The sequence below is a fragment of the Accipiter gentilis genome, chromosome 11, assembly GCF_929443795.1.
Source record: "Accipiter gentilis chromosome 11, bAccGen1.1, whole genome shotgun sequence".
NCBI classification, from domain to species: Eukaryota; Metazoa; Chordata; class Aves; order Accipitriformes; family Accipitridae; genus Astur; species Astur gentilis.
This window is the reverse complement of record NC_064890.1, coordinates 11,581,962-11,607,388: the sequence shown is the minus strand read 5'-3', so window position 1 is coordinate 11,607,388 and position 25,427 is coordinate 11,581,962. Positions and strand designations below refer to the sequence as shown.

Genomic DNA, 25,427 nt, shown 5'->3' with positions numbered 1-25,427 from the left:
TATGATACTGTTTCTTTTCGATACTAATTCTTTTTGGCAGCTTAAACTATGATACATTTTCAGCTCTGGTTTGGGAAAGTGGGGGGGTGGATGGAGGGTGGACAAAAGCTACCAAAGGGATTTGAAATCACTGTTGAACAAAATATGCTTAATAATTTAGCATGAGAAGACTTAAAATATAAAAATAAATTCACCATAATTAACTATACACACATTTCTCAAGTGCCCCCTAATTAGAGTAATTGTAACGAAGGATCACTTAGTAAATATTAATTTATGCAATTACAGATCTCACTCTTCAGTTAAAACATCCGCTACCGAAGTCTTTATCCTGCAGTGAGCTCCAGGTCTCATCCCATTAGAAGCTCGCTTAACTTGATCTTTAAATGTTAGCTTTTAATAGATTTTCAAGCTCCTTGTAAATCACCCTCTTCCTCCCTTCCTCCCTCTCCCTTTTCTTCCCCCACCACTGCATAGCTATTGCACATGACACATTAGCAGGAAAATTAAAGGCATCCAATCTTGAGAATTTAAATAGGTTGATTGACTGGAACCGAATTGGCTGATTAGCGAGATATAAGAGCTTAGTTTGGAAGTTAACAGAACTTAAAAGTCAACAAATGAAATGGTGCACATGAAGCGTCTTTCAAATTCTATGACTTGAAAGTTGAATGGGATTGGATTTATAAAAAGTTTTACTTATTTATAGTATTCATTTGAAAAACAAAATGCATGTTTAGATTGAGCTTTCATCCTGTAATTCAGTATCTATATTTTCATCAAAAAGAAGAAGAAAATTTGATTTTACCATGGAATGGCACTAGTTGATTTTATCACATAGTAACACTGAAATTGTTAATGGATTCTTTATGGACCAGACAAGTGAATAAAGGGTCACATCTGCGCAATCAGCAAAGCTTCATTGTTCCATCTCCTCCGTGACCTGAAAAGAAGCTGCTGAGCCTGAAAGCTTGTTCAAGTCTTCCAGAGCACAGGAACATAACAAGATCTCTTTCTGTAATAACTGCTTTTCTCGCTACGTGAGTTATTGTTGCTGAGAAATCACCTAGTCTTTCTCCAAAGTCCATGACCAAGAGTCACTGAAACTATTGGAAGCGAAGCTGTTCTCTCTGTCAGCAGAGAAAAGGCAACTTTCCCCGTGAGCCGTGCTGGCTTACCTTGTGAGCAAAGGGGGATGTTGCAGACTTCGTGGCGCGTCTCTGGGCTGGTGGTGAAACACCACGGCCCTCCCTCTTCCCCTCGGGGGTTTCGGCAGTAGTTTTCCCGCAGGTCTTTACCCCGATAGCTCGAAGGCAAAAAGCTAGTTTTAAAATGACAATCATTACAGTATAAGAGCATGCAAACTTTGGTGTTAATCATATTATTTTTTACAGACATTTAGAAACATTTCTGCTTCCTTCTCCCTCCACCCTGCTTAAACAAGTGCACACACCCAAATATCTGTCCATACACAAATACACATCTTCAGTAAGGATTACTCAATCAATGGCCTAAATCTGGGACAATTTGTCTAGCGCGTAGCTTGCTCTAGCGAGTTTTACTCCCACCCCTCGGGCGTCCGGAGCCAACTATCTGCCGCAGAGCCAGAGGCAGCAGCAGACTCCCTGCCAGCCCTCACTGCGCTCTCCTTCAGGAGCTCCTCACTGCTCACACAACGGTGGAAGGTCCTTGGACCAGGGGGAAAAATATATTGGATGCATAGGGGAAAAATTCATTGGGTCCATAGCCATGTCAGACCCGCCTTTCCCTTGCGCGTTGTGCACATAGAGCAGGCCCAGCTGGGCGTAGCGTGCACCCACGACATAAAGCCCACAAGCAGAGAAACCTCTTCCCATCCCTGGTCAGGCAGCAGCTAGAACTGAGCATCAGGAGCGTGTGAGCGTGGCCGAACAGTGTGACACACCGCGCTGAGAGGCTTTCACTGCCTGAAACCACGGGCTGCTTTGCATTTCAGCATCAGAAATTTCCCCAGATCCTGCTTTGGCTATCTTGCTTCATGTTCTGCCCAAGCCCCACTGTTGTCACCTTAGGGTCTGCTGCTTATAGACCGACTCATCGTTGCCATCATACAAATTAGGTCATTTAACAGCAACCTAGCTGACTTAAACTGTGCTCTCTTTCATTATATTTTCTGCTTTTGCTGTAAGGGGCTATTAAATAACAATGCCCCGTAAGATCTTTCTCTTAGATTAGGGGTTCTCAGGCCAATGCTAAGCACTTTGTTTTTCTTCAGTGATTTTGTAGAAATGTGAGCTAATACTATATTTTTTGCCTAGCACACATTTTTAGTATGAAAATGCTGCTTATGCTCAGTCCATCAGATATAAACTCTCCAGGGTCAAGGTTTTGTGTTCTTAGCTGTCTGTAAAATTATGTGCTTACCTCTAGAGAAACCCCCGTTTACACACTGACATATATATATATATGTAGGCACATATATATATATATATATATGTGTATATATATTTATACATAAAGGTAATACTAGTTATTTTTCCCCACAGATAGGGCATAGCTAACCCCACAGTAAGGAGCCCACCCTAGAGCCGGTTCTGTTCAATGCCACTGCAAGAGCTCATGCCCACACTCAGGCTGCACATTGCACACAAACCCTGTGGCACTTCACTGCCAGTTTCATTGCAGTGATGCTTAAACAGCACCTAAATCTCTGTGGTTAAAAGACACATGAAATTCAAAGTTATGCTCAATTCCATGAAGATACTTTTTGTTGTTGTTGTTAATTGAAAGGTTGGGCAAAATACATAGGGGATCACACAAAACTCGTAATTCAACTTAATAAATTTTTTAATTTTTGCACTTTCTAAGACTTGATCCAGGTTTGGGGGGGGGGGGGGGGGGTGTCATTAAATTTGAATTCTGGTGGAAATATCACAAGTAAAGTGCACCTTTTATTCTGAAAATGCCTAACACTTTATTTTGACTGGTTGGGTGGTTGGTTGTTTTTTTCTGGTTTTTGTGTTGTTGTTTTGGTGTGGGCTTTTTTAATCACCAAGGGAATTCAAACATGTCTATATTCTAGAGGGGAAAAAAAAAAAAGGAATAAAATTTCATCTAACTTCTTTTAGAAGACTGTAGACACTTGCAGCTTAGGAAACTAAACTAAGCAGTTGGGACAGTATTTATACACATGAATTGATTTAATTTATATACAAAAGCAGAAAAAAATATGTATGGTTCCTGCCGTCTTTGGCAAATTCTAAGTTACAAATGAATAAATTAAAAATTAGAAAAAAGAGAGAGAGAGGGAAAGAAGAAGAACAAAAAGAAAATTCTGACGTGACATTTAAATCATGCTTTATTCCCGTTAATGAAATCTTTGAACTAACTGAAGTGGAAAATACCTCTGTTAATAGCATTGTGGTTCTAGTCAATGCAATGTGGAAGCATTACTTAAAAGCACTTTTCTTATTTTTGGTGCTTGAAAAGAATATTTTTTTATGTTATTACTGCTGCCTATAAAATTGTTCCTTCTGTTTCTCCTCTGTAGTTTTGAAATATAAATCTCTGAATTTTTTTTAGTTAAAGTTAGCCCGAGACAAACTTTTCTGATGGGACGTTGCTACCTGTGTATGTGTTAATGTAGTATGTTAGTGCATATTATAATATTTTATTTAATTTTCCTGCTGGAAAATATTTCTGCTCAGAGATTATGGACATTAGAAAACATAGGGAAAAGGCATTTCAAATTACATCAGGTATGCTATCAGAACATTAAAAAAAAGAGTCTAAAAGTATAGCATTAGAAACTCAAGATGGGACAGAAATACAAATGGCTTCAACGGGTACGGAAGCAACATTCTTGAGGGAGGAAAAGATGAGATGCAGTAAAGACCCACCCAGAAATGGAAGATAGAGCCACTCCTAAAACTGTGTGCCGATTTAGTTCAACTATATTAGGTAAGGAAAAAAAAGAAAAAAGCCAAAAACTAAAGCCAGTAGAAGTAATGATAAAAACATATCCAACCACAGCAAGTCATGGAAACTAGCAAAAAACCTGTGAAGTACTGGTCTGCTCTTTGACCATTTCTCTTTGAACCCTTTTTGCATTGGCTTTATCCATTTAGATAAAAAGCTCTTAAGAGAAAAAAATTTAAAAAACCTCTTGTAGTCTGTGCTAGGATGGAGATGAAAATAATGGAACTCTGATTTCAGCTGGGAGTCTCCACGTTCTACTGGAATACAAATAAATAAAAATATAGTTTGTTAAATCCAAGCACAAGTTTAAAGTCTGAAGTTATTTCAATTCTTTCTAGAAAGATAATGAAAAATCTGTAAAGTACATTTCTCCCTTGAATATGAAAAAAAGGCATTTATTTTCCAGTGGCACTTTGTGATAATCAGATGTTGAGAAAAACTGACCTAAAAATCTAAGCCTTTCATACTAATAAGTTCCAAACACACCACTACTGTCTGCTTCTTCCCATCTCCCTCATGTCTCTGATGATGAAATCATATTTTCTGATGTTGAAAAACAAAATTAGCATGCAGCCACCTCATTTATCCAGTGACCTTTTAAAAATTAAACTTATTGCACAAGGCAGGAGAAAAGTCATTCTCATAAAATTCATCATAGAAGAGTGGCTGTCTAAATGTAGTAGATAAAACTGTGTATGCTGTATATTAAAATGCAATTTAGTGATAATATATACTATCCAGACACTTTTCTTTCTTTAATTATATAAAGTCATATGAATATTATACAGAATAATGCTTGTTCTTGCTTAGGCTGTAATTATTGAGAAAACTTTCACTTCTAAAAGATGAAGACTGTATACTTCAAGGTGTTGAGTCTCAAGAGGTCATTGCTGTGGGAGCTGATGGTTTTCTTCATATGTTCACAATTAAGAACGGCTTTGGTCTCACACTGAAAATCAGACACACTACCATCTATATTATAAGCAGCCGAGTCCAAGCCTGAGGCTCAGCTTTGTAACACATCATAAGAGGAAAGAACCCAAGTATCCTTTGCCTTTTAATGTTGTTCCAAGATATCCTCTTGCACGCTGGATAGATTTGGTCAGGACAGGACTGAGCAGTGCACAGCCCAGTTCCTCACTAGCAATCTCCAGCTTGGCTCCTCCTAAACAAAGTGCTGATGCTGGGAGTCCACAGCAAAAGGCAGAAATGGAGATAGGAAGCTTATGGGTGAGAGGACAATTTTGGTTTGGGCTCTTAAGGGTTTATTATCTAACTGGCTAAAGCCAGTACAAAAAGGTTCAAAGAGAATTGGTCAAATAGTAGACCAGTACTTCATAGTCTTTTTGCTAGTTTCCAGCAACATTTGTTGTGGTTGAATCTCGTTTTACCATTACTCTTACTGGCACCAGTTTTTGGTTTCCTCCTCTTTTTCTCTAGCCAAAATAGTTGAACTAAGTCTACTCTCAAGGTGTAGATATGGCCTCTGTTCCTCACTATATCAGGTCTTAAACTCAAAAGTTAAGTCCCATATGTGCTGCATCAGTCTTTAGTTATTGCTTGTATGATCTGAAAGAAAGGATGTCAATAATCTGTTCAGTCCTTTTCATGTATTTGTTGCCTGGTCTAAGTGCTTTATAGAGTTTAACATATTCTACAAAAAAAATAGAGAATTAATAGTAACTATGCAAACTACAGTAACAATAATTATTTACTGATCAAATAGGTGGGCTAATACCTCTAATATCCCTTGCTTCCTAATAATCTATTTTTTAGAATTACCCATTTCCTGGGAGTCAATTGGAAAACAGTGATAAACTTCCAGACCCCAGGCTGAAGTTATGCAGATGTTTTGTTTCTGCCAGTAGCTAAGAGATCAAAAGGATATAAACAGCTACAAAAACTGAAACAGGAAAGGAAGGGATCCAGACACACAGGCTGGCATTAGGAGAGACCTCTTTGGAGAAAGCCTGAGAAGGTAAGGGGTTTCTGGGATCTGGAGAACAGCGCCTTTTGGGGGAAGGCAAGAATACACCTAAGAGATTTTGTTGTCTAAGGTCAGTTTTCTCATAAATTCTTTGTCTGCTAATAAGTCAAACCATGCTTTATGGAAGCTGTCTGGGCACTATTCCCATTGTCTCTGCTCCTGAACTCTTACCTGTGCTCATGGGGGATCATTGAATTCCAGGCTTGACACTGGATACCACTTTTGGTAATAGATATTGTTCCTTTGTAGTCTGCTCCTTTTCCAATGATACAATTCCTGACATAGTCTATTGAAAGAAAAGAGGTGAAAATTAGAGATTTGGTTAATGCATTTAAAATTTGAGCTCATCATCATTTTTCACTTAAAAATAATGTAATTTTGATAGGCTTTAAATACTTAATTATTCAAAATACTATTTCATTGTCCACATATATTCTTGTCTCTTTTTTTTTTTTTTTTTTTTCAAAATATCGGTCACTGACTTCCCAATGAAAGCTCCTGAAAATGTTTCCAAAGTGTTTGTTTGATCAAAAGTCCATGTCTGAGGACTCAAGTCCCCCACTCATTAGTGAGGTAAATAAAATCAATATTAAGTCAATAACAGTAACTCATACAACTGAGCTTTTTAGTAGAAAACTGAAGTAGCAACTCAGACTAGTACATGTGATGGTAAGCAAATATGTATGTTGAAAAACTGAGCAAAAGCAAGTATGTAGATGAACTTGCATGACAGCAAACCCAGGATATTTGTAAATAAAACTTTAGGATGAAGCTTTCAGAATGCATAAAACCATCCCATGCCCAGGATGCTCCTACAGCCAAGAAGTCACTGACTGACCTCAGCTTTTTTTCCCCCTCCATAGCTGGAAAAACAAAATCAGTAAATAAATCAGTTACCCTTCTTTTCATACAGATCAAACGCATGGTCTTGCTTCTTTCTCACACCATTTGTCAAGCTGTTGAAGGATAACCAATGGCACCGTTTTGTAACTCTGTCGTAAGCAAAGGCCCTGCAAAGAAAATCTGGATGAGAAAACAATCTCTATGTGGTTTATAATAATGACACATGGCCTGCCAAGGAGCATGCAATGACATCAGATTTATTTTTACTGGGAAAGTCAGAGAAACGGTCAAAATTACTATTTAAACCCACAACTGTGCTGACAAGAACAAAGAAACAAAGAAATTAAATTGATGTGGCCATTACATTAAATACCAGCTTGATTGTTCACACTAATCTAAGAGTTCCCTTGTCATTGAAGATCTTTATTTTAGAAGTAAGATAAATGTGACTGAGACAACATTTATGTACCCAGTTGTGCTGCTTTCTGGGGAAAAAAAAAAAAGAGGACTCTAAAACATCTTCTTTGCTGTGCTTACAACATGCCTTTGAAATAGTTAAGTATCTCACACTGACAGCTTGAGGAAAATTCAAGCACAAGTAGTCTCTTGCCTAGAACAACATAGCTGTTTATAAACAAGATTATTTTTGTTTTTATGAATAATCTAAACTGTGATAGTGTACCTACAGCTTGTCCTTGCTTTGCTTTTGTTTTCTTTTTTTTTCTCTTATTTTTAATTGTTTTCAAGGATAGACTACAATGTGTGCTGAATTGAGTGGATTTGAGGGGGGGCAAGAAAGGCAAACAGAAATCAGAAGAGTGAAAATGCTTTCTTTTAATATTTTAAATGAAACGTGCAAGTCTTTTTCTCCTAACTTAATTTTGAAAGGAAATTCCTTAAGCATAGGTAAAATATTTCAAAGAATTTTAAAAACACAGTTGACTGCCTGGGTGGGGGGAACAATTATTCCAATGGGGGGTGGGGGGGAAGAGAGAGAAAAAAAGAAAGACAACAGAAAAAACCTGCTGAAAATTCTTTTTTCCCTTAATTTCTCATTAGAACCAAATAACAAATCACTGACATGATACTATTGTCTCTAGCCCACCACAAAGTCTACATTTCAGTCAGTCATCCCAAACCTTCTGAGATATTTAATTCTGACCTGAGAAGGCATTTTAACACTACTTGATAATATCCAAAGCACACACAGATTTCCTACACTTCATCCATACTTTGGCTGTGCCATATTCCTGAGCACTGCACCCCTCAACTCAAAGCTTTTTCATCTTCATTTAATTCACCATACAAGTCTTTCTGTGTGAGATCTCGCTGGCTTCAGTTAAAAATATTACAAGATCCTATCCAACCTCCCCACTCTTCTCTCTTTCAAACATCCTCTTCATTATCGTTTCCATCACCAAACAGATTTTTCATCCAACTGCTCTCTCTACTCTGTTGACTCCAAATGTTTCCAACCTGCTAACCTTCATCCTTCTGCCCTTGTTCAGCCTTCTGTTCTCTCCTGGCTGGTTCTCAAATATGAGTGTATCCAAGTGCCTCTAACTCCATCTTCACAAAAATATCCTTGACCTTTCCTGCCTTTCCAATTACATTCTCCTTTCCCCTCCTCCCTCCTAAAGTGGGAATGCAGAATGCACTGTTTACAAACATTTCTTTCAGTTTTTGCCTTCCAGTTGCCTTTTGGTTTCTTTCCAGTTTGGCTTCAGCCACTTCTGCACATGAAAGTTTCTAACAATCTTTTCTTGGACCCAAATCTGGAGGGTTTTTACATTTCCAAAGTCAACATATTTAAGCAAATTTTTGGACTTTCTTCTACTGATACTGCTGATCACAACAATTTTTGTTGTTGCTATTTGTACTGAGGTAGTCACTAGATTTTCTGATCAGATACTGAAATCCTGTGGTCTGTACTGGAATCCGTTTCCATGTAAATACAAAGATACTCCAGAAATTAAGCAGATAACAAAGGATGAGACAGGCACAGCTTTGTACGTAAGGAAGTGACATGCCTGCAAAAGTCATCTGTATAGCCATTAAAATAGTAACTATATTATCTATATTAAGAAATGTAGTGGGAAAAGCTGCAAGGATGACTGAAGGAAAACAGTGGGAGTAATGGACTGCAAATGGTGGTAAAACAAAGGAATAAGAACAGCTTAGCAGCAGGTTAATAAAACTGATAGGGAAGGCAGAAGAAGATGCACAGAGAGTTATGAAGTCAAAAAGACAAGGTAAGTAATTGAATCTAAGGGGTACTTTGAGAGGTGATTTTAGGAATAGTGTTATGAAGAAGAAATAAGTCTAGATAAGGATCTTGTAACTCCAGTGGAAATGGTCAAGATCTGTGCAAGCATGATAGCAAGGGAAAAGAGGAAACATCCATCCTGAGAAGTGACATACATTAGCTCCAACAAAAAGGTGTCAGAGTTAAAACCAGCAAGGATTAATGATTACCAAATATCACACTCAAAATTTACTTGCAAATGATACAGAAACTTATAAATAAAAAGTTGTCTTAATATTTCTTTTTTCCCCCAGAAAACAACAAGTGGCTGATCCTTTATAAGTCTGTAGCGCCTGGGATCTGCTACATTGCCACTTTCTGGCAGAAAAGAAACCCAACCCTGTTCCTGCTTGTGTACCTCACAGGGCGCAGACCCAGGTGTTGCGGCTCCCAGTGATGTTGTCACAATTATGTTACAAAGTATTTCTATTTTATTCAATCTTTATGCTTAAACAAATTAAGTTTGCATTCAGAAAATAAAACATCAGTGCTGTGACCCAAGTGATGGAGAACTACTGCGCGGGTATGAAGTATCAGAATCAAGCCAAGAAAACATCAATAAACAAAGGAAAATCCAAGTCTTGTATTTCAAGTATTTAAAATGCCATTTTGTGTTACTTCTCTTCTTGTTTCAGAAGGTTCCCACAGCAACCAGTAAACTAATTGGTTTTAATTTAAGTTGGCAACAAATTTCACCTTGTAGTAACCATATGCTGGTATGAAGTTAAAGACTGGGGATCCTAGGAATAAAAGGGAAACATTAGTAATCACTGGTTCCTTTAAAAGGGAACACATGTAAAATATGTGTTTACAGTAGCATCAAATAACTATGTACACTACAACAGGACTCATCTGGGGCAAAATGGGAAACCACAAGAATGTTCCCAGATACAGAAAAATCCCTCTTTTCTGCTGCATAGTGGTAGCACAGGCAGGACCTAATCACTTACCCCTTTGCTGCTAGCCTTCCTTGCTAAGAATGTGTCGTGGAAACTGGAAATTCAGAGCTTGAATAGTCAGATTTGTAATTCTTTTTCATCTTCAGTGCAAAATAACTACATGACTGATTGCATTTCTGCTATCTGTGAATAGGACTCTTCCAAGCTGTGTTCTCAAAGTCCCTGATGGCACCTCTGTGTTGCTTTATTAACCGATTACAGCAGGGAGAATTTGTCCCTTAATGAATCCATCAGACAGCATCTCAATAGAAAAAAAATTCTTCACAAATGAGAAAGTTTTAAAAATTCAGAGAGTTTCTAGATTATTGTTCATGTAAAATAGAATCAACAAATATATTAACTTACTTTTTATTTTCAGAATGCAAAACATACTGTCCAGAGCAGCTACATCTAGCTTGAGACAACTTTCCTAAGCAGATATTGGAATACAGAATTGTTGTTTGCTTGGCATCATTCAGAAAGTCTTTATACTGTGAAACCTAATTTTGTAATACTCCTTGCTGCTGACCATCAGAACTCAAGGATCTCTTGCTGTATTGAACACAACCTGATCCACTTGGCAATGACATCAGTGGAAGCTCTGCCAATAGGAAAAGGAGTGGCTTGTACCATGTGAAAAATATTAGTGCCTGGAAAATATTTTCTAACAGAAATAAGGAAACTCTGCTCATTGTTTACATATATAAATAGTCAAAGTACAAAACAATACAAAATAGATCTTGCAACACTGGAATTAAACACTTAAAGAAGGATTAAATTACAGTCAAGGACCTTTTCTGCCAAGGAAGAGTTTTTGTTATCACATTTGGTCTAGCTTCCATTTGTAGCAATTGTCAAAACTTTTTTATGTTTCAAGATCAGGCTCATATTTAGCCCAGTACTCACCAGTACAGAATTCATCCATTCTCTCCAGGATTCTCCTGCATTCATGTCCTTTCATTTATTGCTAATGGTCTAGACTAAGAGAGGCCAGGGGGATAATTTAAGTCCAATACATGGGAAAAATAACAGTGATTTGTTCCAAAAAATAGTAGAGAATCTGTACAAGGCAGACAAGCAATCAGCTGCATGATGTGTTTCTAAGAGACAGCAGATGCTGAACAATAGTTATCATATACTTGTAATGATTGTGCAGCCCAGAAGGTTTGATTCCATTGTATCAGATTCGTAGTACTTGCCAGTGAACTTCAGCAGTGCATGTATCTGTGCTCCATGTGTGACGTTCCCATTGATTTCAGCAGGAGTAATGTGCAAAGTATGAAGACAGAATATGGTCTGAAGTGGTGCTGAAATACTGCAGCTGTGATGTGTGACAATAACCATTTTATAAGAGACATAAAAATCTCAGAAATGTTCACCAAACACTACAGTGCAGCACAAGTCATCCACAACTTAACATGAGTACATTTTTTCAGCTATGTTATGAAAAAGGTTACAGATTAGACAAGCTAAGAAGACAGAACAACTCAGATAAAACTTCAGAAAAGACTGACACTGTCTGGACAGGTAGAACAAGATCATAGAAATCAAAACGCACAGTCTTTAGGTTGTCCTCAGTAAAAGGTACCACTGACAAAAATGACAGAGAGACCTTTGGCCAAAGGGCGTTATATAGGTTCCATTTGGAAGAAAACTATAAAAATAATAGAGATACATAACTTACTTGCAAGTGAATGAAAGGCCTTTGTTCCTGCTGCATCTTTTGGCACATTGCTCAGTGGTATTTAACAGCTTGGTCTTTACTTCCAGTGTTTTGTTTACTTTAATGAGCATCAATTCTCCTGTTTTTTTGAAGTCATGAAGAGGATTTCTCCTTTTTCCTTTACCCTCTAAGAAAGAAGCAAGAAGAAAAAGAGGGAAAAAAAAAGAAAGAAAAAAAGAGGAGTGCTGAGATTAAATATGGCATTAGATATGAATAACAGTTATCAGGAATTATAGGAACATTGGTACCTAAAGCATAGAGAAATTCACAAAAACACGGTACAAGCAGATACTTGAGAAGAATTGATTATCTTAGATGGCAATCTCCATTCTTAAAAAAGGGAAAGGTAGGAATTATAATCAAATTAATTTCAAATAAAGACATGCATAATGCTAGAAAATGATGAGGGAAGTTTTTCACCCTTTGTAATTTTTTTTCAGAAACCCCCAAATACGCCTGATAATAATAATCTGAGATTTTATAAATATTTTCATTAAAACCTCAAGCAAAAAAGATGAACAAAGGTCTATTTTGGATAGACAGAATGTAGTTATAATCAGAAGGAAAAGGATATAAATGTTATAGAGAATCACAACCTGAATGTGATAAATTGTTCCTAAACCAGCAAACTTCTTATCACAAATTGTGAATGGAAATGGTGCCTGGAAGTGACACACAATAATCATTTGTCCTCCCTCTGCTCCAGTGAAGACTCAATGTGAGTGTTGTGCCCAGTTTAGGTGCAACTGAATTGAAGTTGTTAGCCTACAGAAAAGAAGATGATGCCATAGCATGGAAATAGTCTGCAGTGCTGTAAAGATTTCTGAAAAAAATGTCTCTGATGAAAGGCCCAGAGGAAAGAGTATAAAACTGAGCAGGAAAGATTGGCTAGAGATGTTTGGCTGAAGTGCAAGAGAAAAGTCTTTGATTTTTGCAAGACACCCCCCCAAATTTTCCCAATATGTATGTATATTTTTATTTTTTTTCCATAGAAACCAGTCTGCCAATGTAGGCTGCTCCATTGTCAGTGAGGGCAGATGAGTACCTCTGGAGAGTGATTCTCCCTATTCTGACAGATGAGTAACACAGGGAGGACAAATTGTCCTTTGGATCTATTTCTCCTATTTCCCTCAGTGAACCCAGAAGATCTTTTTTGATTAGATGGCAAATCCAGGTAAGGTTAGGTGAATGAATCCCTCCTTAATTTTTGAAGTAGATAATAGTATTTTTCATAACTTCTTTCCATCTTTCACAGCTGTCCTTTAATTTTTCTTTAAAGAATCTGCAACAATGATAGAACACGAATGCTCAGGATCAATTAATTAAATTTTGCTGGAGTCTTTCAAATACATGAAACCTCAGCCTAGTGCTCTGTTATCCGGAATAGATAATTCCTCATGCAAGTGCAGAGTGCTCTTAGGTCAGTTAACTTTTGCTGGGTGCACTCTGTGCAGAAGCTCAGAATAATTCTCTAAAGTGCAACAGCTGAGGCTCTGAAGGAGTTACTGACAACTCCACATGTTGTAAAGCCAAAGAGGGCTTAAGGGTGTTCCCTTTGCAGAACTTTCATCCTGATCATTAAGTGAGCTCACATTTTCAGTGGATTCAGCTAAATCACACCTCTCCATGGTGAGTTATCCCTAAGACACCTAAAAATACACCAAAGACATTCAAATTAGATTTCATCAAGCTTCAGCCTTTAAAAAAAAAAAAAATAAAAAAAAAATCAAAGGAGTAGAATATCTCTGCTGCAACGTACCCAGAAAATAATCTTCACCCCATCCTACTCTCCTTTTTGAACTGCTGAAGGTGAACTATGCTATCCCTCTGCACCTAATAGCTCACAATTTTAATTCCAAGTACAAATGTTTTCAGAAAAAAAGAATTTATTTACCTCCAAATCCATATTATTATTATATGAAGAAGCTTTTAATGAAAAGATCAAATGTTAATAGTTTTGGTGCTGTGTTAGTGACTCATATCAGGTGACTTAAGCATTTTTAGCCTTGTATTTGTGCAGTGCACATGTACCCAAAATGAATCATTATATTTAGGGAAATGCTGTGAGGATACTCTTGCTTTAAGTATCAGCACCCTTTTACTGGAAACCATTGTGTCTACACTGAAACTGCTTTATTTTTTGCTGTACCTGTGACAGAGCCAAAGTGCTGCAAAAAGGATTGTATCTGCTCTTTAAGACAACCACAGAAAAACAAGTCTTCTATAAAGCTTTTGTGGTAAATTTCTCAATCTATTATCTTACAAGACATACTTGTTAGTTTTATGTTCTCTTAGCCAAGAGTTTTATGTCAAATGGAGGTAAGAATCTGTACAGAAATATCAAAGTATTTTCTTTCAGTGCCTGATGCTAACATTTCCCATCTACTGATAAGTGTCATTACCTTAATTCCCAATGATAACAGCTTCTTAAACTCACCAGCTAGCATGCAAGAATATGATTTAAAAAGTCAAGAAATTCTGTTCTGGCTGAAAAACATGGTTCACAGTTGTGCTTTTTTTTTTTTTTCTTCTTTTCCTAGCAGTTGTCCAAAGAGGATTATGGGTTTGATCCTGCATTTAGCAATTCATAACAGCCTGATTTACTTTAGCTTTCAAACAACAACATTCTACAACTTGCCTATAATCCAAAAGGCAAAGGGCCAAATGCATCTGTGGTATGACTTTTAGAACCATCAGAATAACACAAGGCATTACTTTTACAAATCTAACAACAAAATAAATAAAAATATTTGAGCCTTTTTACTTCAAATTAGGTGCTTATATTATTAAAATCTTAAATCAAATAGTGCCCTAGAAATGTTCTACATCAAAGGTTATCATGCAATATGCTATAACTAATGTTCCTGATAGCGATTGCCATTCATTTCAGTTTCCTAAACTTTGATTAATCAGGACTTTTGGTTATTTTGTGTGCCATTTCCTCTGATATTTCTTGTAGTTGAATAACATATTACTAAGGAAGTCTGATATTCCACTTAAATTTGAAAATAATAGCAGCTGATTCAAACACAGAAGAATCCAGTTAAATATGAATCAACATTTTCTTCAACAGAAACAACCACTAACTGAAAATATTTCTTCAGTCAACTTAAAAAATTCCCCCAAAAGGTGAGGGTGGTGCCTCTTTCTATTTCTTAACATGATAGCAACCCTGGCTGAAGAGAAAAAAGAAGAGCTCAGCCAGTGCCCAAGGAGATGGGAACTACCACATTCGCTCTAGTAGGATCCAGCGTTGGACAAGTACTCCAAAGTCAAATTTGGAATTTCTACAGTCTCCCTGCTGGAGTTCTTCCGTTTTCATAAAATGCTTTAAATATTTACTGAAGAAAAAAGGATCCTCACAGTGAAAGACATTTACCTGGGAGCTACAAGAACTGAAACTACCTGATTATGTTCTATATCTCAATTAAAAATTCACACCTTGTAGAAAACAATAGGTCTGATACTGAGTTATATAAGAGTCAAGAAATTCAATATAAATCTAATTTCAGGCCATTTAGAGTTCAAATACCTAAGCAAGTCAAGTTTCAGACTCTCAGGTCTTAGTCTGACCATAAAAAAAGGATTTGGTTTTGCATTATCTGTTTAGTAGTAAAAAGCTAATATAACTAATATGATACCATCGTTGTGGTAATCAAAGTAGCATACAGGATGTCAACAGGCCTTAAGATCACCTTTGTCCATTATAATGAGATCAAAACACTACTTGGACTGTCTACTGCAAAATTTTACAGTTTTTATCTGACTTTATCTACCTCATTGGTAATTCCTTTCTCTTTCCTCTGCCAGCCCAACTTTTTCTAATGTAGGTGTATATTTAGGCTTCTGAGTTATAGTCTCACAGAGTACAACTGGAGCATACTGGCTGTCTCCCCTGGAAAAAATTCTACTTTTTTATGGACTTGTCATAGACTCTACAAAGCTTTTGTTAAACAGGAGTTATGATGCATTCAACATGTTAGCTTCCAGGGTTTCCAAGTTTCACTCTAGTCTATGCAATAGTGCTTTCTTAAAGAAACACATTGTGAAGTCTTGTGAGAATGTGAGAGGCCTCATTCCTTTTGTTTCTTTCTAATTTTGCATCCCATTTTATTATACAGAAAAAACCACATCAAAACTTAACACCAAATTTTCCAAATGAGAAGATAAATAGATCTAAATTAAAGGTTAACGTTTGAATCAAGATTCTTAATGAAATCTTGATGGTTTGGTATGGAGTTTTATTTCCTTATTCTGTTTGTTTACACTTGCAGAACATCAGCATTTTACTAATTAGTTATTTTCTTTGTTGTGTTAAACTTTCACCTGTGTGAAGTGATGAAATTTTTTTTTTTTTTTTCTATTCTCATAATTACTGATGTAAGTAAGTTGGATACAGGTCTTTATACCATGGATGGAAAAAAGTCCTTTTATAATTTTCAGTTTTGAAAAAAAATGTGGACAGTCACATAACAGCACTGCTGTTTATTATGTTTGTCAGATGTCGGAGATAAACTAAATCTTTGGCAGAAAAAAAAATCAAGAAAATTAAGACACCTAAATTCCTTAGGCTTAGGATGTTGTCAGAGAACTGCAGGAATCAACTGCAGTCCTTCCAAATGGAGCAATGAAAATAAGATGACACTGGGGAGAAAAAGAGGGAAGTTGTCTACACATTGTGTAGGAAGCTCAGAGAAGCTGAAGATTCAAAATATATTCCAGTGAAGAAAAATGATCATATAAAGTGACACAATTACTTCAGAAATATAGAAGACGTAGTCCCTTTCTTTAGTATCAATTGGCATTTTAGATCTCTGTTTAATTTTTAGCATCATGTTTGCAATGAAATGAAGTCACTTGACCTTGAGCAGTTAACAGATGGACTAATTAGAGATTGAATTATTTGTGTTATAATTGATAACCAGGTCAGAATGTCAAAATGAGATTAGCTATTAATTTTCCAAACAATCATCACTGCAAGCCAAAGTAAACTACATATCCTCAATGAACTAGAAAAAAAATAAAATATGAAAGCTGAATTTCATGTGATATAAAACTGGGGGGCAGGGGGAATCAGAAATCTACCATCATATGAAAGGCCTTCAAGAAAAAAAAAAGAAAAGAAAAGAAAAACAACCCTAAACACATCTGAAATAAATGTAGCAAAGCACAGTTCAACACAATAAACATTCAAACATTTCATCAGGGAACACCATACTTGACAAAAATTGCATAGTAACACCCAAGTAAATGTATTCATAAGTATGTATCTGAATGGGAAAAAAAAGAAACAAGCAAATGTTAGATCTCAATAAAATGTACAAAGCAAAAATCTGCAAAACCATGGATTATCACAGCGTCAGACAACACTTTTCAGAAGAGATATCAAAGCTGAACGCTTATCTCAGTATAAATAGTGACAATTTAATATGAAAATAAAAAATAAAGTATGTTTAATTATATGCATAAAATTGCATTTGGCAAAGCTTGTGTAAGAAAAAAAATCAATGAGTAGGGTTTGAAATAAAGCAACAGTTCTCAGCATACTTGGGTTGAAAAACAGTATGTAAATGCAGTGAGGTGTTTAACTTGTCTATAAAACATGGTTCAAGGGATACTTTTAAATAAATTCAATAAACTATTTCCAAGACAATGTTTTTTAAAGGATCTAACACATCAAGGGTAAATTGCATATTGGTGCAGGCCCCAGTGTGACAGCATAAATATGCTGGCTTCATTAAGAAAAAACAAAACAAAACAAAACTTGACCAGATGGTGAAAGTAGATGTTACTAAATGGTTTCAGACACCACATGCTTAAGTTAACAGTATGGTCACAGTAATAAAAGAAAAGATGTTAAAGGTGAATGTTGATAGTAAAATCATTAATAGGGTCATCAAAGTATTGTTATCTATGAGAATAGTTAGGAAGCACTTTTTAAACAAATAACATTCAAGGCGATTTTCTCTCTTAAAGCAAGTCCTAACAGAGTCACTTTGATAAGAAGGATTAATACTCAGCACTTTTAACTTACTTTCATTTACTTTGACTTCTCCTTATGCCTGTTTCAGTATCAGAAATGTCCAAATTCCTGGCTAGAATGCAAAAAAGTGAACACCTTTTCCAAATGACTTCTCATTTGGAAAAAAAAAAAAAAAAAAAAAAGGGAAGGAAGAAAGGAAGAAAGAAAGAAAGACCAACATAATGAGAAACTGAAACAATTCTGAAATGTGCCCAAGAAAAGAACTTTGTAGATTGAATAGACTTAGATGCCAGATTAAGTTTAATGTGGTTATTTATGTAAGACAATAAATTGGCGTGAAAGTTTACCAACCATACCCATAAAAACTGCAGTCAGCTGTATGGATGGAAAGTCACCAAAATAAAACCAGCTGTCCAAGGAGGCATCTCTACCTTGTCACAATTAAGCAATTTCTCAGAAAGGTATCTGGAGGACGATGTGATTATTTTAATTTCTAAAATTGATTTTCTAGGCAAAAGAGCCATAATAGAAAAAAATCTACAATTTTTGGAAAGTAGTTTTAAATATAGATATATAATATAGAGATAATTTTTTCCTTATTTTTACATTGGCTTTCATTCTAGTTGTTGAGCAGATTCAGGAAATGCAAAAAGATATTTCTTTTTGGCTTTACGTTGCATATTGGCACTCACACACACACCCCCTATGCACGCATACCCCTTATTAGCAAAGATTGCCATGTTACTTGGGACCCAACTTCATGTTTATGCCAAGTCCTGCCTTTGTAAGCCTCTCCTATAGTCAGCACGAAAGCTCAAGAAGCTAAAGATAATGCTAACAACTGATAGTATATTCTAAAATTGGATGGTAGATGGAAAAGGACAGCTCTTTTTCTTCCAAGAAAAGGTTATCTGCTCAGCAGGATGCTGGGACCCATTGGCAGAAACAAATGTTCTGCAGTTTGTACTCTGACTTGCTGTATCTAACCTCTGTCTAAATTACTGAGAGGATTTTCCCTTGTAAGATTTGTCTTCTTACGCATTTTGCACAAGAATTAAACCCCCGCCATTTTGCATTGCATTCCACAATCTGTACAAGTGTTTGGCGTCTCCTCCAAGGCACCCAGTACGTCGTGCACTCCTTTTGCGACGGGGTCTCAGCCACCGCCGAGGACGTCCGGGCATGGAGTGGGGGGTGAAGAGAAAAGCACGAGCAGGCAGGGCAGGGATTTGGGCAAAAAAAAAAGAAGAAGAAAACAGAGTGACCGACTGCTGAGGGCAGGGAAACAGCCCTTGTGAGGAGTGATGAGAGCCTCGCTGCATGTTGTCTACACAACAGTAGTGCTGCTGGCCAAGGCTGGGAGCTGTAGGAAGAGCTGGAGCTGAGGGGAGACAGCGGAGGCAGCCGGTCCCCAGCTGGCCCAGCAGCACCGAGGACTGCCAGGCGTGGCCGGGCTCATCAGACAGCACATGGGTGGAGGCCCACAAGCCATTGAAAACTCCTGCAGCTAGATTTTGCTAACACATCTGACTAATCTGGAGCATGTTCCCAGCTCTGCTTCGCCACAGCGCTGCTTTACGTGCAGGCACTAACCATGTTCAGGAACAGCTCTACCCTTCAATAAGGGCACTACCAAAAAAACCTACAGAAAAAAGATGGGGTAACGGCGAGGATGTCCTCACCCCTTCCCAGTTGTTTGTAGTTGCCATACTTCTCCACCGCAAGGTACAAATGGTGCTCACATCATGCCAATTCTCCCACAATTCACGCTTCCCGAGCAAGTGTGGAGATCAACCCTTTCTCACCTCTATGATCAATACTTTCTCACCTCCAGGCTGCCTTCCAGCCTCTGCCCTTCAACCCCACTTCAATGCTGATGGGCAGAACGTGAAATTCCAATACTCATCCAGTACAAGTAATTGCAAAATGTTCAGGGCAACCCTCTCCTCTCCACATCAAGCTTTTACCCATCAAGAGGCCCAGTAATCGTGCTTTCAGATCTCCTTGGAAAAGTTCGAAATGCTTAAGTGGCAAACTAATGTTCAGCGTAAAGATCCAAAGGGGAGATATTACACTCTCCGAGGGAGACTGCACATTTCCCTTCCAACGCTGGCCTCAGTTGAAGTATTACAATAATGACAGATGAGCTCCTCCAATAAGAGGCTTTCCTTTCCTTGACTTCAGTGCACAATATTCCAGAGTTTTATGCAACATTTTAATCTCGTGTCTTTCAACTCGATATTCTCCTGCTATGTTGCTTATGAAAATGGCATTAATAGAAACAGAAAATCTGTTAAGCAGGGTAAGTGCTGTATTACATGTGAGAGCAAAACAAGCAGCCCCTGGCACTGAGCACCAAAAGGATTCCATTAAACAGAAGGAATACAGTCTTCCAACTGGCAAAGTATCATTTCGCTTTGTTGACAGTATATAGTATAATGATTATCTACAGCTGGGATGGGGAAGTATAAATCACGTTAAATTTTTTAAATATACTTAGCTATGCAGACCACAGGAATACACAACATTCATGTATCGATTATGGCTATGGGATTTATTTTTTTTTTTGTAAGCAATAGTTATTTATAGGAACTAAGTGCAACTCCCACATCTTCATTAGCAACTGCTTTAGATCATGCAGACTACAGAAAGTGCTGAGAAATTTGAATAAACACACTTGGCTGACAGTCTTTTCACAGAAAAATAGATCCTTAATTTAAATATATCTTTAACATTCAGTCTTTTGCAATATACCAATCTACTTTTTACTTTGATTAAAAAGTAATTTTTAGTTTCACTAGATTAACATTATTAAAGAGATACTGTCTAAGAATACTGAATAATGAGAATATCTGAACAAGGAAGAAAACTCCCTGATAAAGCTATTAGCTACAGATTAATTTCTTTGTGCAAGTGACAGAGAATTACAGGATATTGATAATGACTAGGCAAGCAGTCTATAGGAAACTTGCACATTTATCTTTCACTAATCACTGTCTTATCTTTTATATATTAAAAAGAAACTCAGAAACCGATAGCGTGGACAGCTTGCTGACATTAAAATTTCTCTGTGTTTTCTTCACCCTCCTTTTTCTTTACCCATTAACATAACCCAAATGTATTAGTCAGCAACCCTGGTAACACAGGACATTGTCTTCGAACAGAACTTAGGGCATGGGATTCCAAACCTACAAGATCCATTAACAGAAGAAATAACACTCATCATTAGATACATTTAAAATCAGCTTTGACAGAACAGTAATAAAAAAAGTATGGACATGCATTAGCGAAAGACTTCTTTTTTTTTCCTATTTTTAAATTCTAGTTTCATCACTTAGCTTGTTTTTCACATATAAAAAGAACAAATTTGTAGGCAAATATTAATCTTTCTTAAAAACATCCTAATAAAAAGAATTCAACATCCCGTACAAAGATACCATACAACTTCCCCTTGCCTACATTGTAAAAATCCAGACAATTTTGTTGAAGAACATATATTTTTAAAAAGCAAGGTAAGCACAATGGCAGTGTGTGGTAAGAGTCATCTTTCTTGCCAATAAGGCAAACAATAGGATTGATTAATATTAAGGCGGGTGGGGGAAGAAAGTTAGGAAAGGGAGGGTTGCCAAGAAACTGTCACTGTGAAAGTTGGCCAGAAAACAAGTTCTACTCTGTGAAAAATTCTGAAGTTTTGGAAATCTAATTTTCCTCCGCATCAAGATGAACCATCCACTTCTAAACTGGAGAGCCCCTTGGTTAGGGTTCAACCCTCTCTGTCAGCCTACTGATACTGGGTACTGAGGCTGTCTTTCAACCTCTCCTGTTGGAACATTAGATAGATTAAATATACACTGAGCTTAGTAAACTACAGATCAGAGCTAAGAGCCTACTGTCAGGGAGAACAAGGACTTTCTCTCATTCAAGAAAAGCACCCTGACTATCAAGAGAGTAGGCATGACCTAGCTTCTTATGAACTTGGCTATAGACCAGTTTCTGTATCTTCGGTCCATGGATTAAAGGGGGTGGGGGGGATTTATTCCACTTTTTTTTCAAACTAGCCCATCAGTTGATGAGTTTCTGTCATAGGTGAGGGTTTCTCAACAGCAGGTACCACAAGCTATTGTGAATGTGTCCTGCTGCAAATTTATCATTCATTTGATTTGGCGGAACCAACCAAAGTAAGTTTCTGTTTAAAAGGAATTATTTTTGTGAAAAGTTTTGAAGGGTCAGCATTTCTGAGTTAAAAAAAAAAAAAAAAAATCCTCAGAAAATTCCTAACCGGCTCTAGTCATCACTTTTCAGAAAGTTCACGTGCCCATAAAATGGAATTTGCAATGTACGTGGAAAAGTAGTTCAGAAAAGTGAAAGTGTAGCAGCACAGTGTCTGTGTCTCTGTGTCACCTGCTAAGAATGCCCATGAAAACAAAATCATCATTGAGCAGACTGAGCACAGAAGCTCTGGTGAGATGTTCAGCATCCTACAGAAGCACATTCTTGCTGTAGGGGGAAAACGACAGGTTTTACTGCATGCGATGCTGCCAGTCTTTTTTTGACTTGCCCACTCAGATCACAAAATATTCCACTTTGAAATCCTATTTCAAAACATTTTTTTTTTTTTTAACTAGCAACTGTAGTTACGTCTTGGAAACCATCAACATCACTTGCCATACACGTTGCCTGCTGCCCTCAGACCTTGCCCCAGGACCCAGACGCTGCGTGTGCCTGCCCTCGCTCTGCCCGCTCCCGGCAGATCTTTTCTCCGAATTGTGGCTGTCTTTTGTTTCTGTCTGTGCAAAGGTCTGACCCTAACAATGTTGCCGGAAGGAAGGAAGGAAGGAAAGGTTTGTAGAAACCTTTGCAAACTTTTTTTTTTTTTTTTTTTTTCCCTAAACGTCTCCCCAGAGGGCCAATAGAAACACAGAGTTAGCTCTTCAGATATCCAGTCCAAGGGGGACACTTCAGGAAAGAAATTCAGCTAAAGAGCTTCCAGCACTTGATTACTTATTGTTTGTTCCTTCCCCCCCCCCCCCCCCCCCCCCCCCCGCCTGCCGGATTTCACCGGGAACGTCTAATGAAATGACAAGTATTTCAGTCTGGAAATAGGATGTTCACGCTGCCGAACTTCAGCAAGGACATTCCCTTTCAGCAGCATACTGTCCTGCGTTTGGGTATCCCTCGTCAACTTCTGCTCCTGAACGTTCGTGCCGCCGCTTGGAAATTAAGGACACGCGTTCCCGTCCTGCTGAGGGCCGGCAAGACCCGCGGGCAGCGCCGAGCGATCGTTCCTTCTCCCTCCCTCCCTCGGTCTCCCCAGGAGCTCCCCCGTCCCGGGCGAGCCCCGAGTTCCCCCCCCCCCCCCCTTCACCCGCGGAGGCGGCGGGAAGCGCCCACCTCTCCGCCAACCGCCAAAACGTGCCGCTGTCCCCCTGCCGCGGGCGGACCGCGCCTTGCCCCGACCCGCACCCGCACCCGCACCCGCTCCGCAGCCCTCCCCGGCCGCGGGCAGGCGCTGGGCGGGCACCGGCTCACCTCAGCCCCCGCCCGGCCGCGGGGCGAGGCGCCGGCCCCGCCGAGCAGGTAGGAGCCGGCGGGCGCTGGAGGTGGCGGGGTCTTCCCCTGCGTGAGGGGAGGCGGGGTGGGGGTGGGGTGGTGCGGCTGTGAGGTGGAGGGCGGCGGGGCGGGGGTGGGGGGGTGGGGGTCACTAGCGAAGTGGTAGAAGAACTAACCTGCCGCTGGGCTGGTGATGGGAAGCAGCAGCAGCTGATGGAGCAGCAAGGCTGGCAGGAGTTGGGTGGCCCGCATGGTGCCGGCGGCCCCCCCGGCGGCTGGCGGGGAGGAGAAGAGGAGCGGGCTCCTCGGAAGGACCCCGTGCGCGGCCGGTCACTCGAGGAGGCAGAGTGAGCCGAGCTGCTTTTTATTGCGATGATCTAAGTTTGTTGTGTGATTAACTGGAAAGATCTGGGTCCCAACTCCCTCTTACGGTAAGAAACTGTTTAACAACATCCCCTCTTTGCCTCCTCTCCTCCTCCCCTCCCCAGGAGCTGCCTCCCCTCCCGCCCCGCAGCCAGCCCAGGGAGAGGGCTCCCACCGCCTTATCCCTCCCTCCCTCCCATCCCTCCCTCCCTCCCTCCCTCCATCCCTTCGGGGCTCAGGAGGAGCAGCCGGACCGGGCTCTTGCCCCGGGGCTGGTGTCTGCTGCTGCGCAGCCCCCCGCAGCCGCCTCCCCCCCCAGCCCCTCCTGGCCCCACCGCCCCCTCTGCCCTCACACCTGCAGCCCCAACGAACCTCTCCCTCCCTGCAGGCATTTCCCCTCACAACCTCCCCCCTTCTCCACCTGCCCCTCGGCCCCATCCCCAGACAGCAGCCTCATCCGGCGCCATTCCAGCAGGACTCCCCCACCCCGTGGCCAGGGACAAAGCGAGGCCAACTTCCCAGGAGGAAAACACCTTTCCTCCCACCTGCCCATGGCTGCCCCTGCCCTCCAGACTGGCCTTTCCATCACCCTCTTGGGCCATCTGACCAATGCCACTTCCCCAAATTTGTGGCAACTCTGGGGAATCTAAAGGTCAAGTATCAGCTGCCTGGCGTTGCTCCGTGGAGAGAAGCCTCAGTCCAAAGTGAGGCCCGACCTTCCTTCTGTCGCAGGCAAAGTGGTTTTAACTCTTCCGTTGCGCTTCCTTTTAACCTCATGGAAGCGATGGCATTGGGTTTTGTTTAAAGTCAAGAGACCGGCCTTCATGACATGCGAGTCTTCAAAAATAAACACTTCAGGAGAAATTCTGCCGTAATTTAAACTGTTCCTTTCTCCCATGCACCCAACCTACTGTCTATAGCACAAGTGTGTGACAACACAGGAAACCGTTTCCCTCCATCTTCCACAAATAAACCAGAGATCTGCATGTGGCCCCATGCCACGTGAGTCAGAAAACAGGTCTCCTTCTCCAGCCCAGGCTCCTTCGCCCAGACTTACTATCCATACTGCTGATAAACACCTTTGAGTGAAACAGCTTTTCTTAAAAACAGGTTGTTTCCCAAGCCACAAATGTTCAGTGTTAACTTTTATTTGATTTTTTCCTATACTCCCAAAACTTTTTTTTTTTTTTTTCACCCAATTTATGCCCAGTGGCAAAACATAAAATTTCCATTTGGGAATTACTGCCTTGGTAAGTGAAAGAAAGGGTAGGGAAAGGATTTGAAAGAGAGCGAGCCTGTGAACAAAATATTATGAACATTTGGCATTACAGGGAAAACACATTTATGTGAGATAAAAAAAAAAAAAAAAAAACAAAAACCAACAAACTTTCTGAAATCTGCAGAATGAAAATTATTTCTAGGTTGGGTTTTTTTCTGTCTTCGTTTTTCTTGCAAGAATAAAAGCTAATTTACAGGAGTTCCTTAGAGATGCATAACTCAAGAACAGAGAAAATGCATTCCACTGGCCAATGACCTTGTGCAAAATCCTTGTCTACTGCAACTGATAGAACATGAATATCTCACTTAGGTTTTGTTGTCTGGTTTTCTCCCTATGCTTAAAGATAGACATAAATATAAACAATAAGCAACAAAAATAATCATAGCACCACGCTGACCCCAAAATAGCTACATTCTGTTAACCAGATGTATTTGACTTGTTTTCCATGCATGTGATGAGTGACCTTTTTTGTATAAAGCACAAAATCACGCGCCATTAA

The 25,427-nt window shown here is 39.2% G+C and overlaps 1 protein-coding gene across 3 annotated transcripts in view; it reads right to left on the bottom strand.

The window, feature by feature from the left end:
* Positions 1-23,736, bottom strand: part of HGF (hepatocyte growth factor) — a 58,826-nt gene extending 35,090 nt beyond the window's left edge. For 2 of the 3 annotated variants that reach the window (XM_049814245.1, XM_049814247.1), the window contains exons 1-5: positions 23,463-23,736; positions 11,715-11,880; positions 6,842-6,954; positions 6,116-6,230; positions 1,179-1,321 (exon numbers count right to left, since the gene is read on the bottom strand). In XM_049814245.1, coding sequence (XP_049670202.1) covers positions 1,179-1,321; positions 6,116-6,230; positions 6,842-6,954; positions 11,715-11,880; positions 23,463-23,538 — 613 coding nt within the window. In that variant the 5' untranslated portion in view covers positions 23,539-23,736. The remainder of the gene's footprint in view (positions 1-1,178; positions 1,322-6,115; positions 6,231-6,841; positions 6,955-11,714; positions 11,881-23,462) is intronic. The other variant, XM_049814246.1, reaches the window with a different exon arrangement.
* Positions 23,737-25,427: the final 1,691 nt, after the last annotated feature.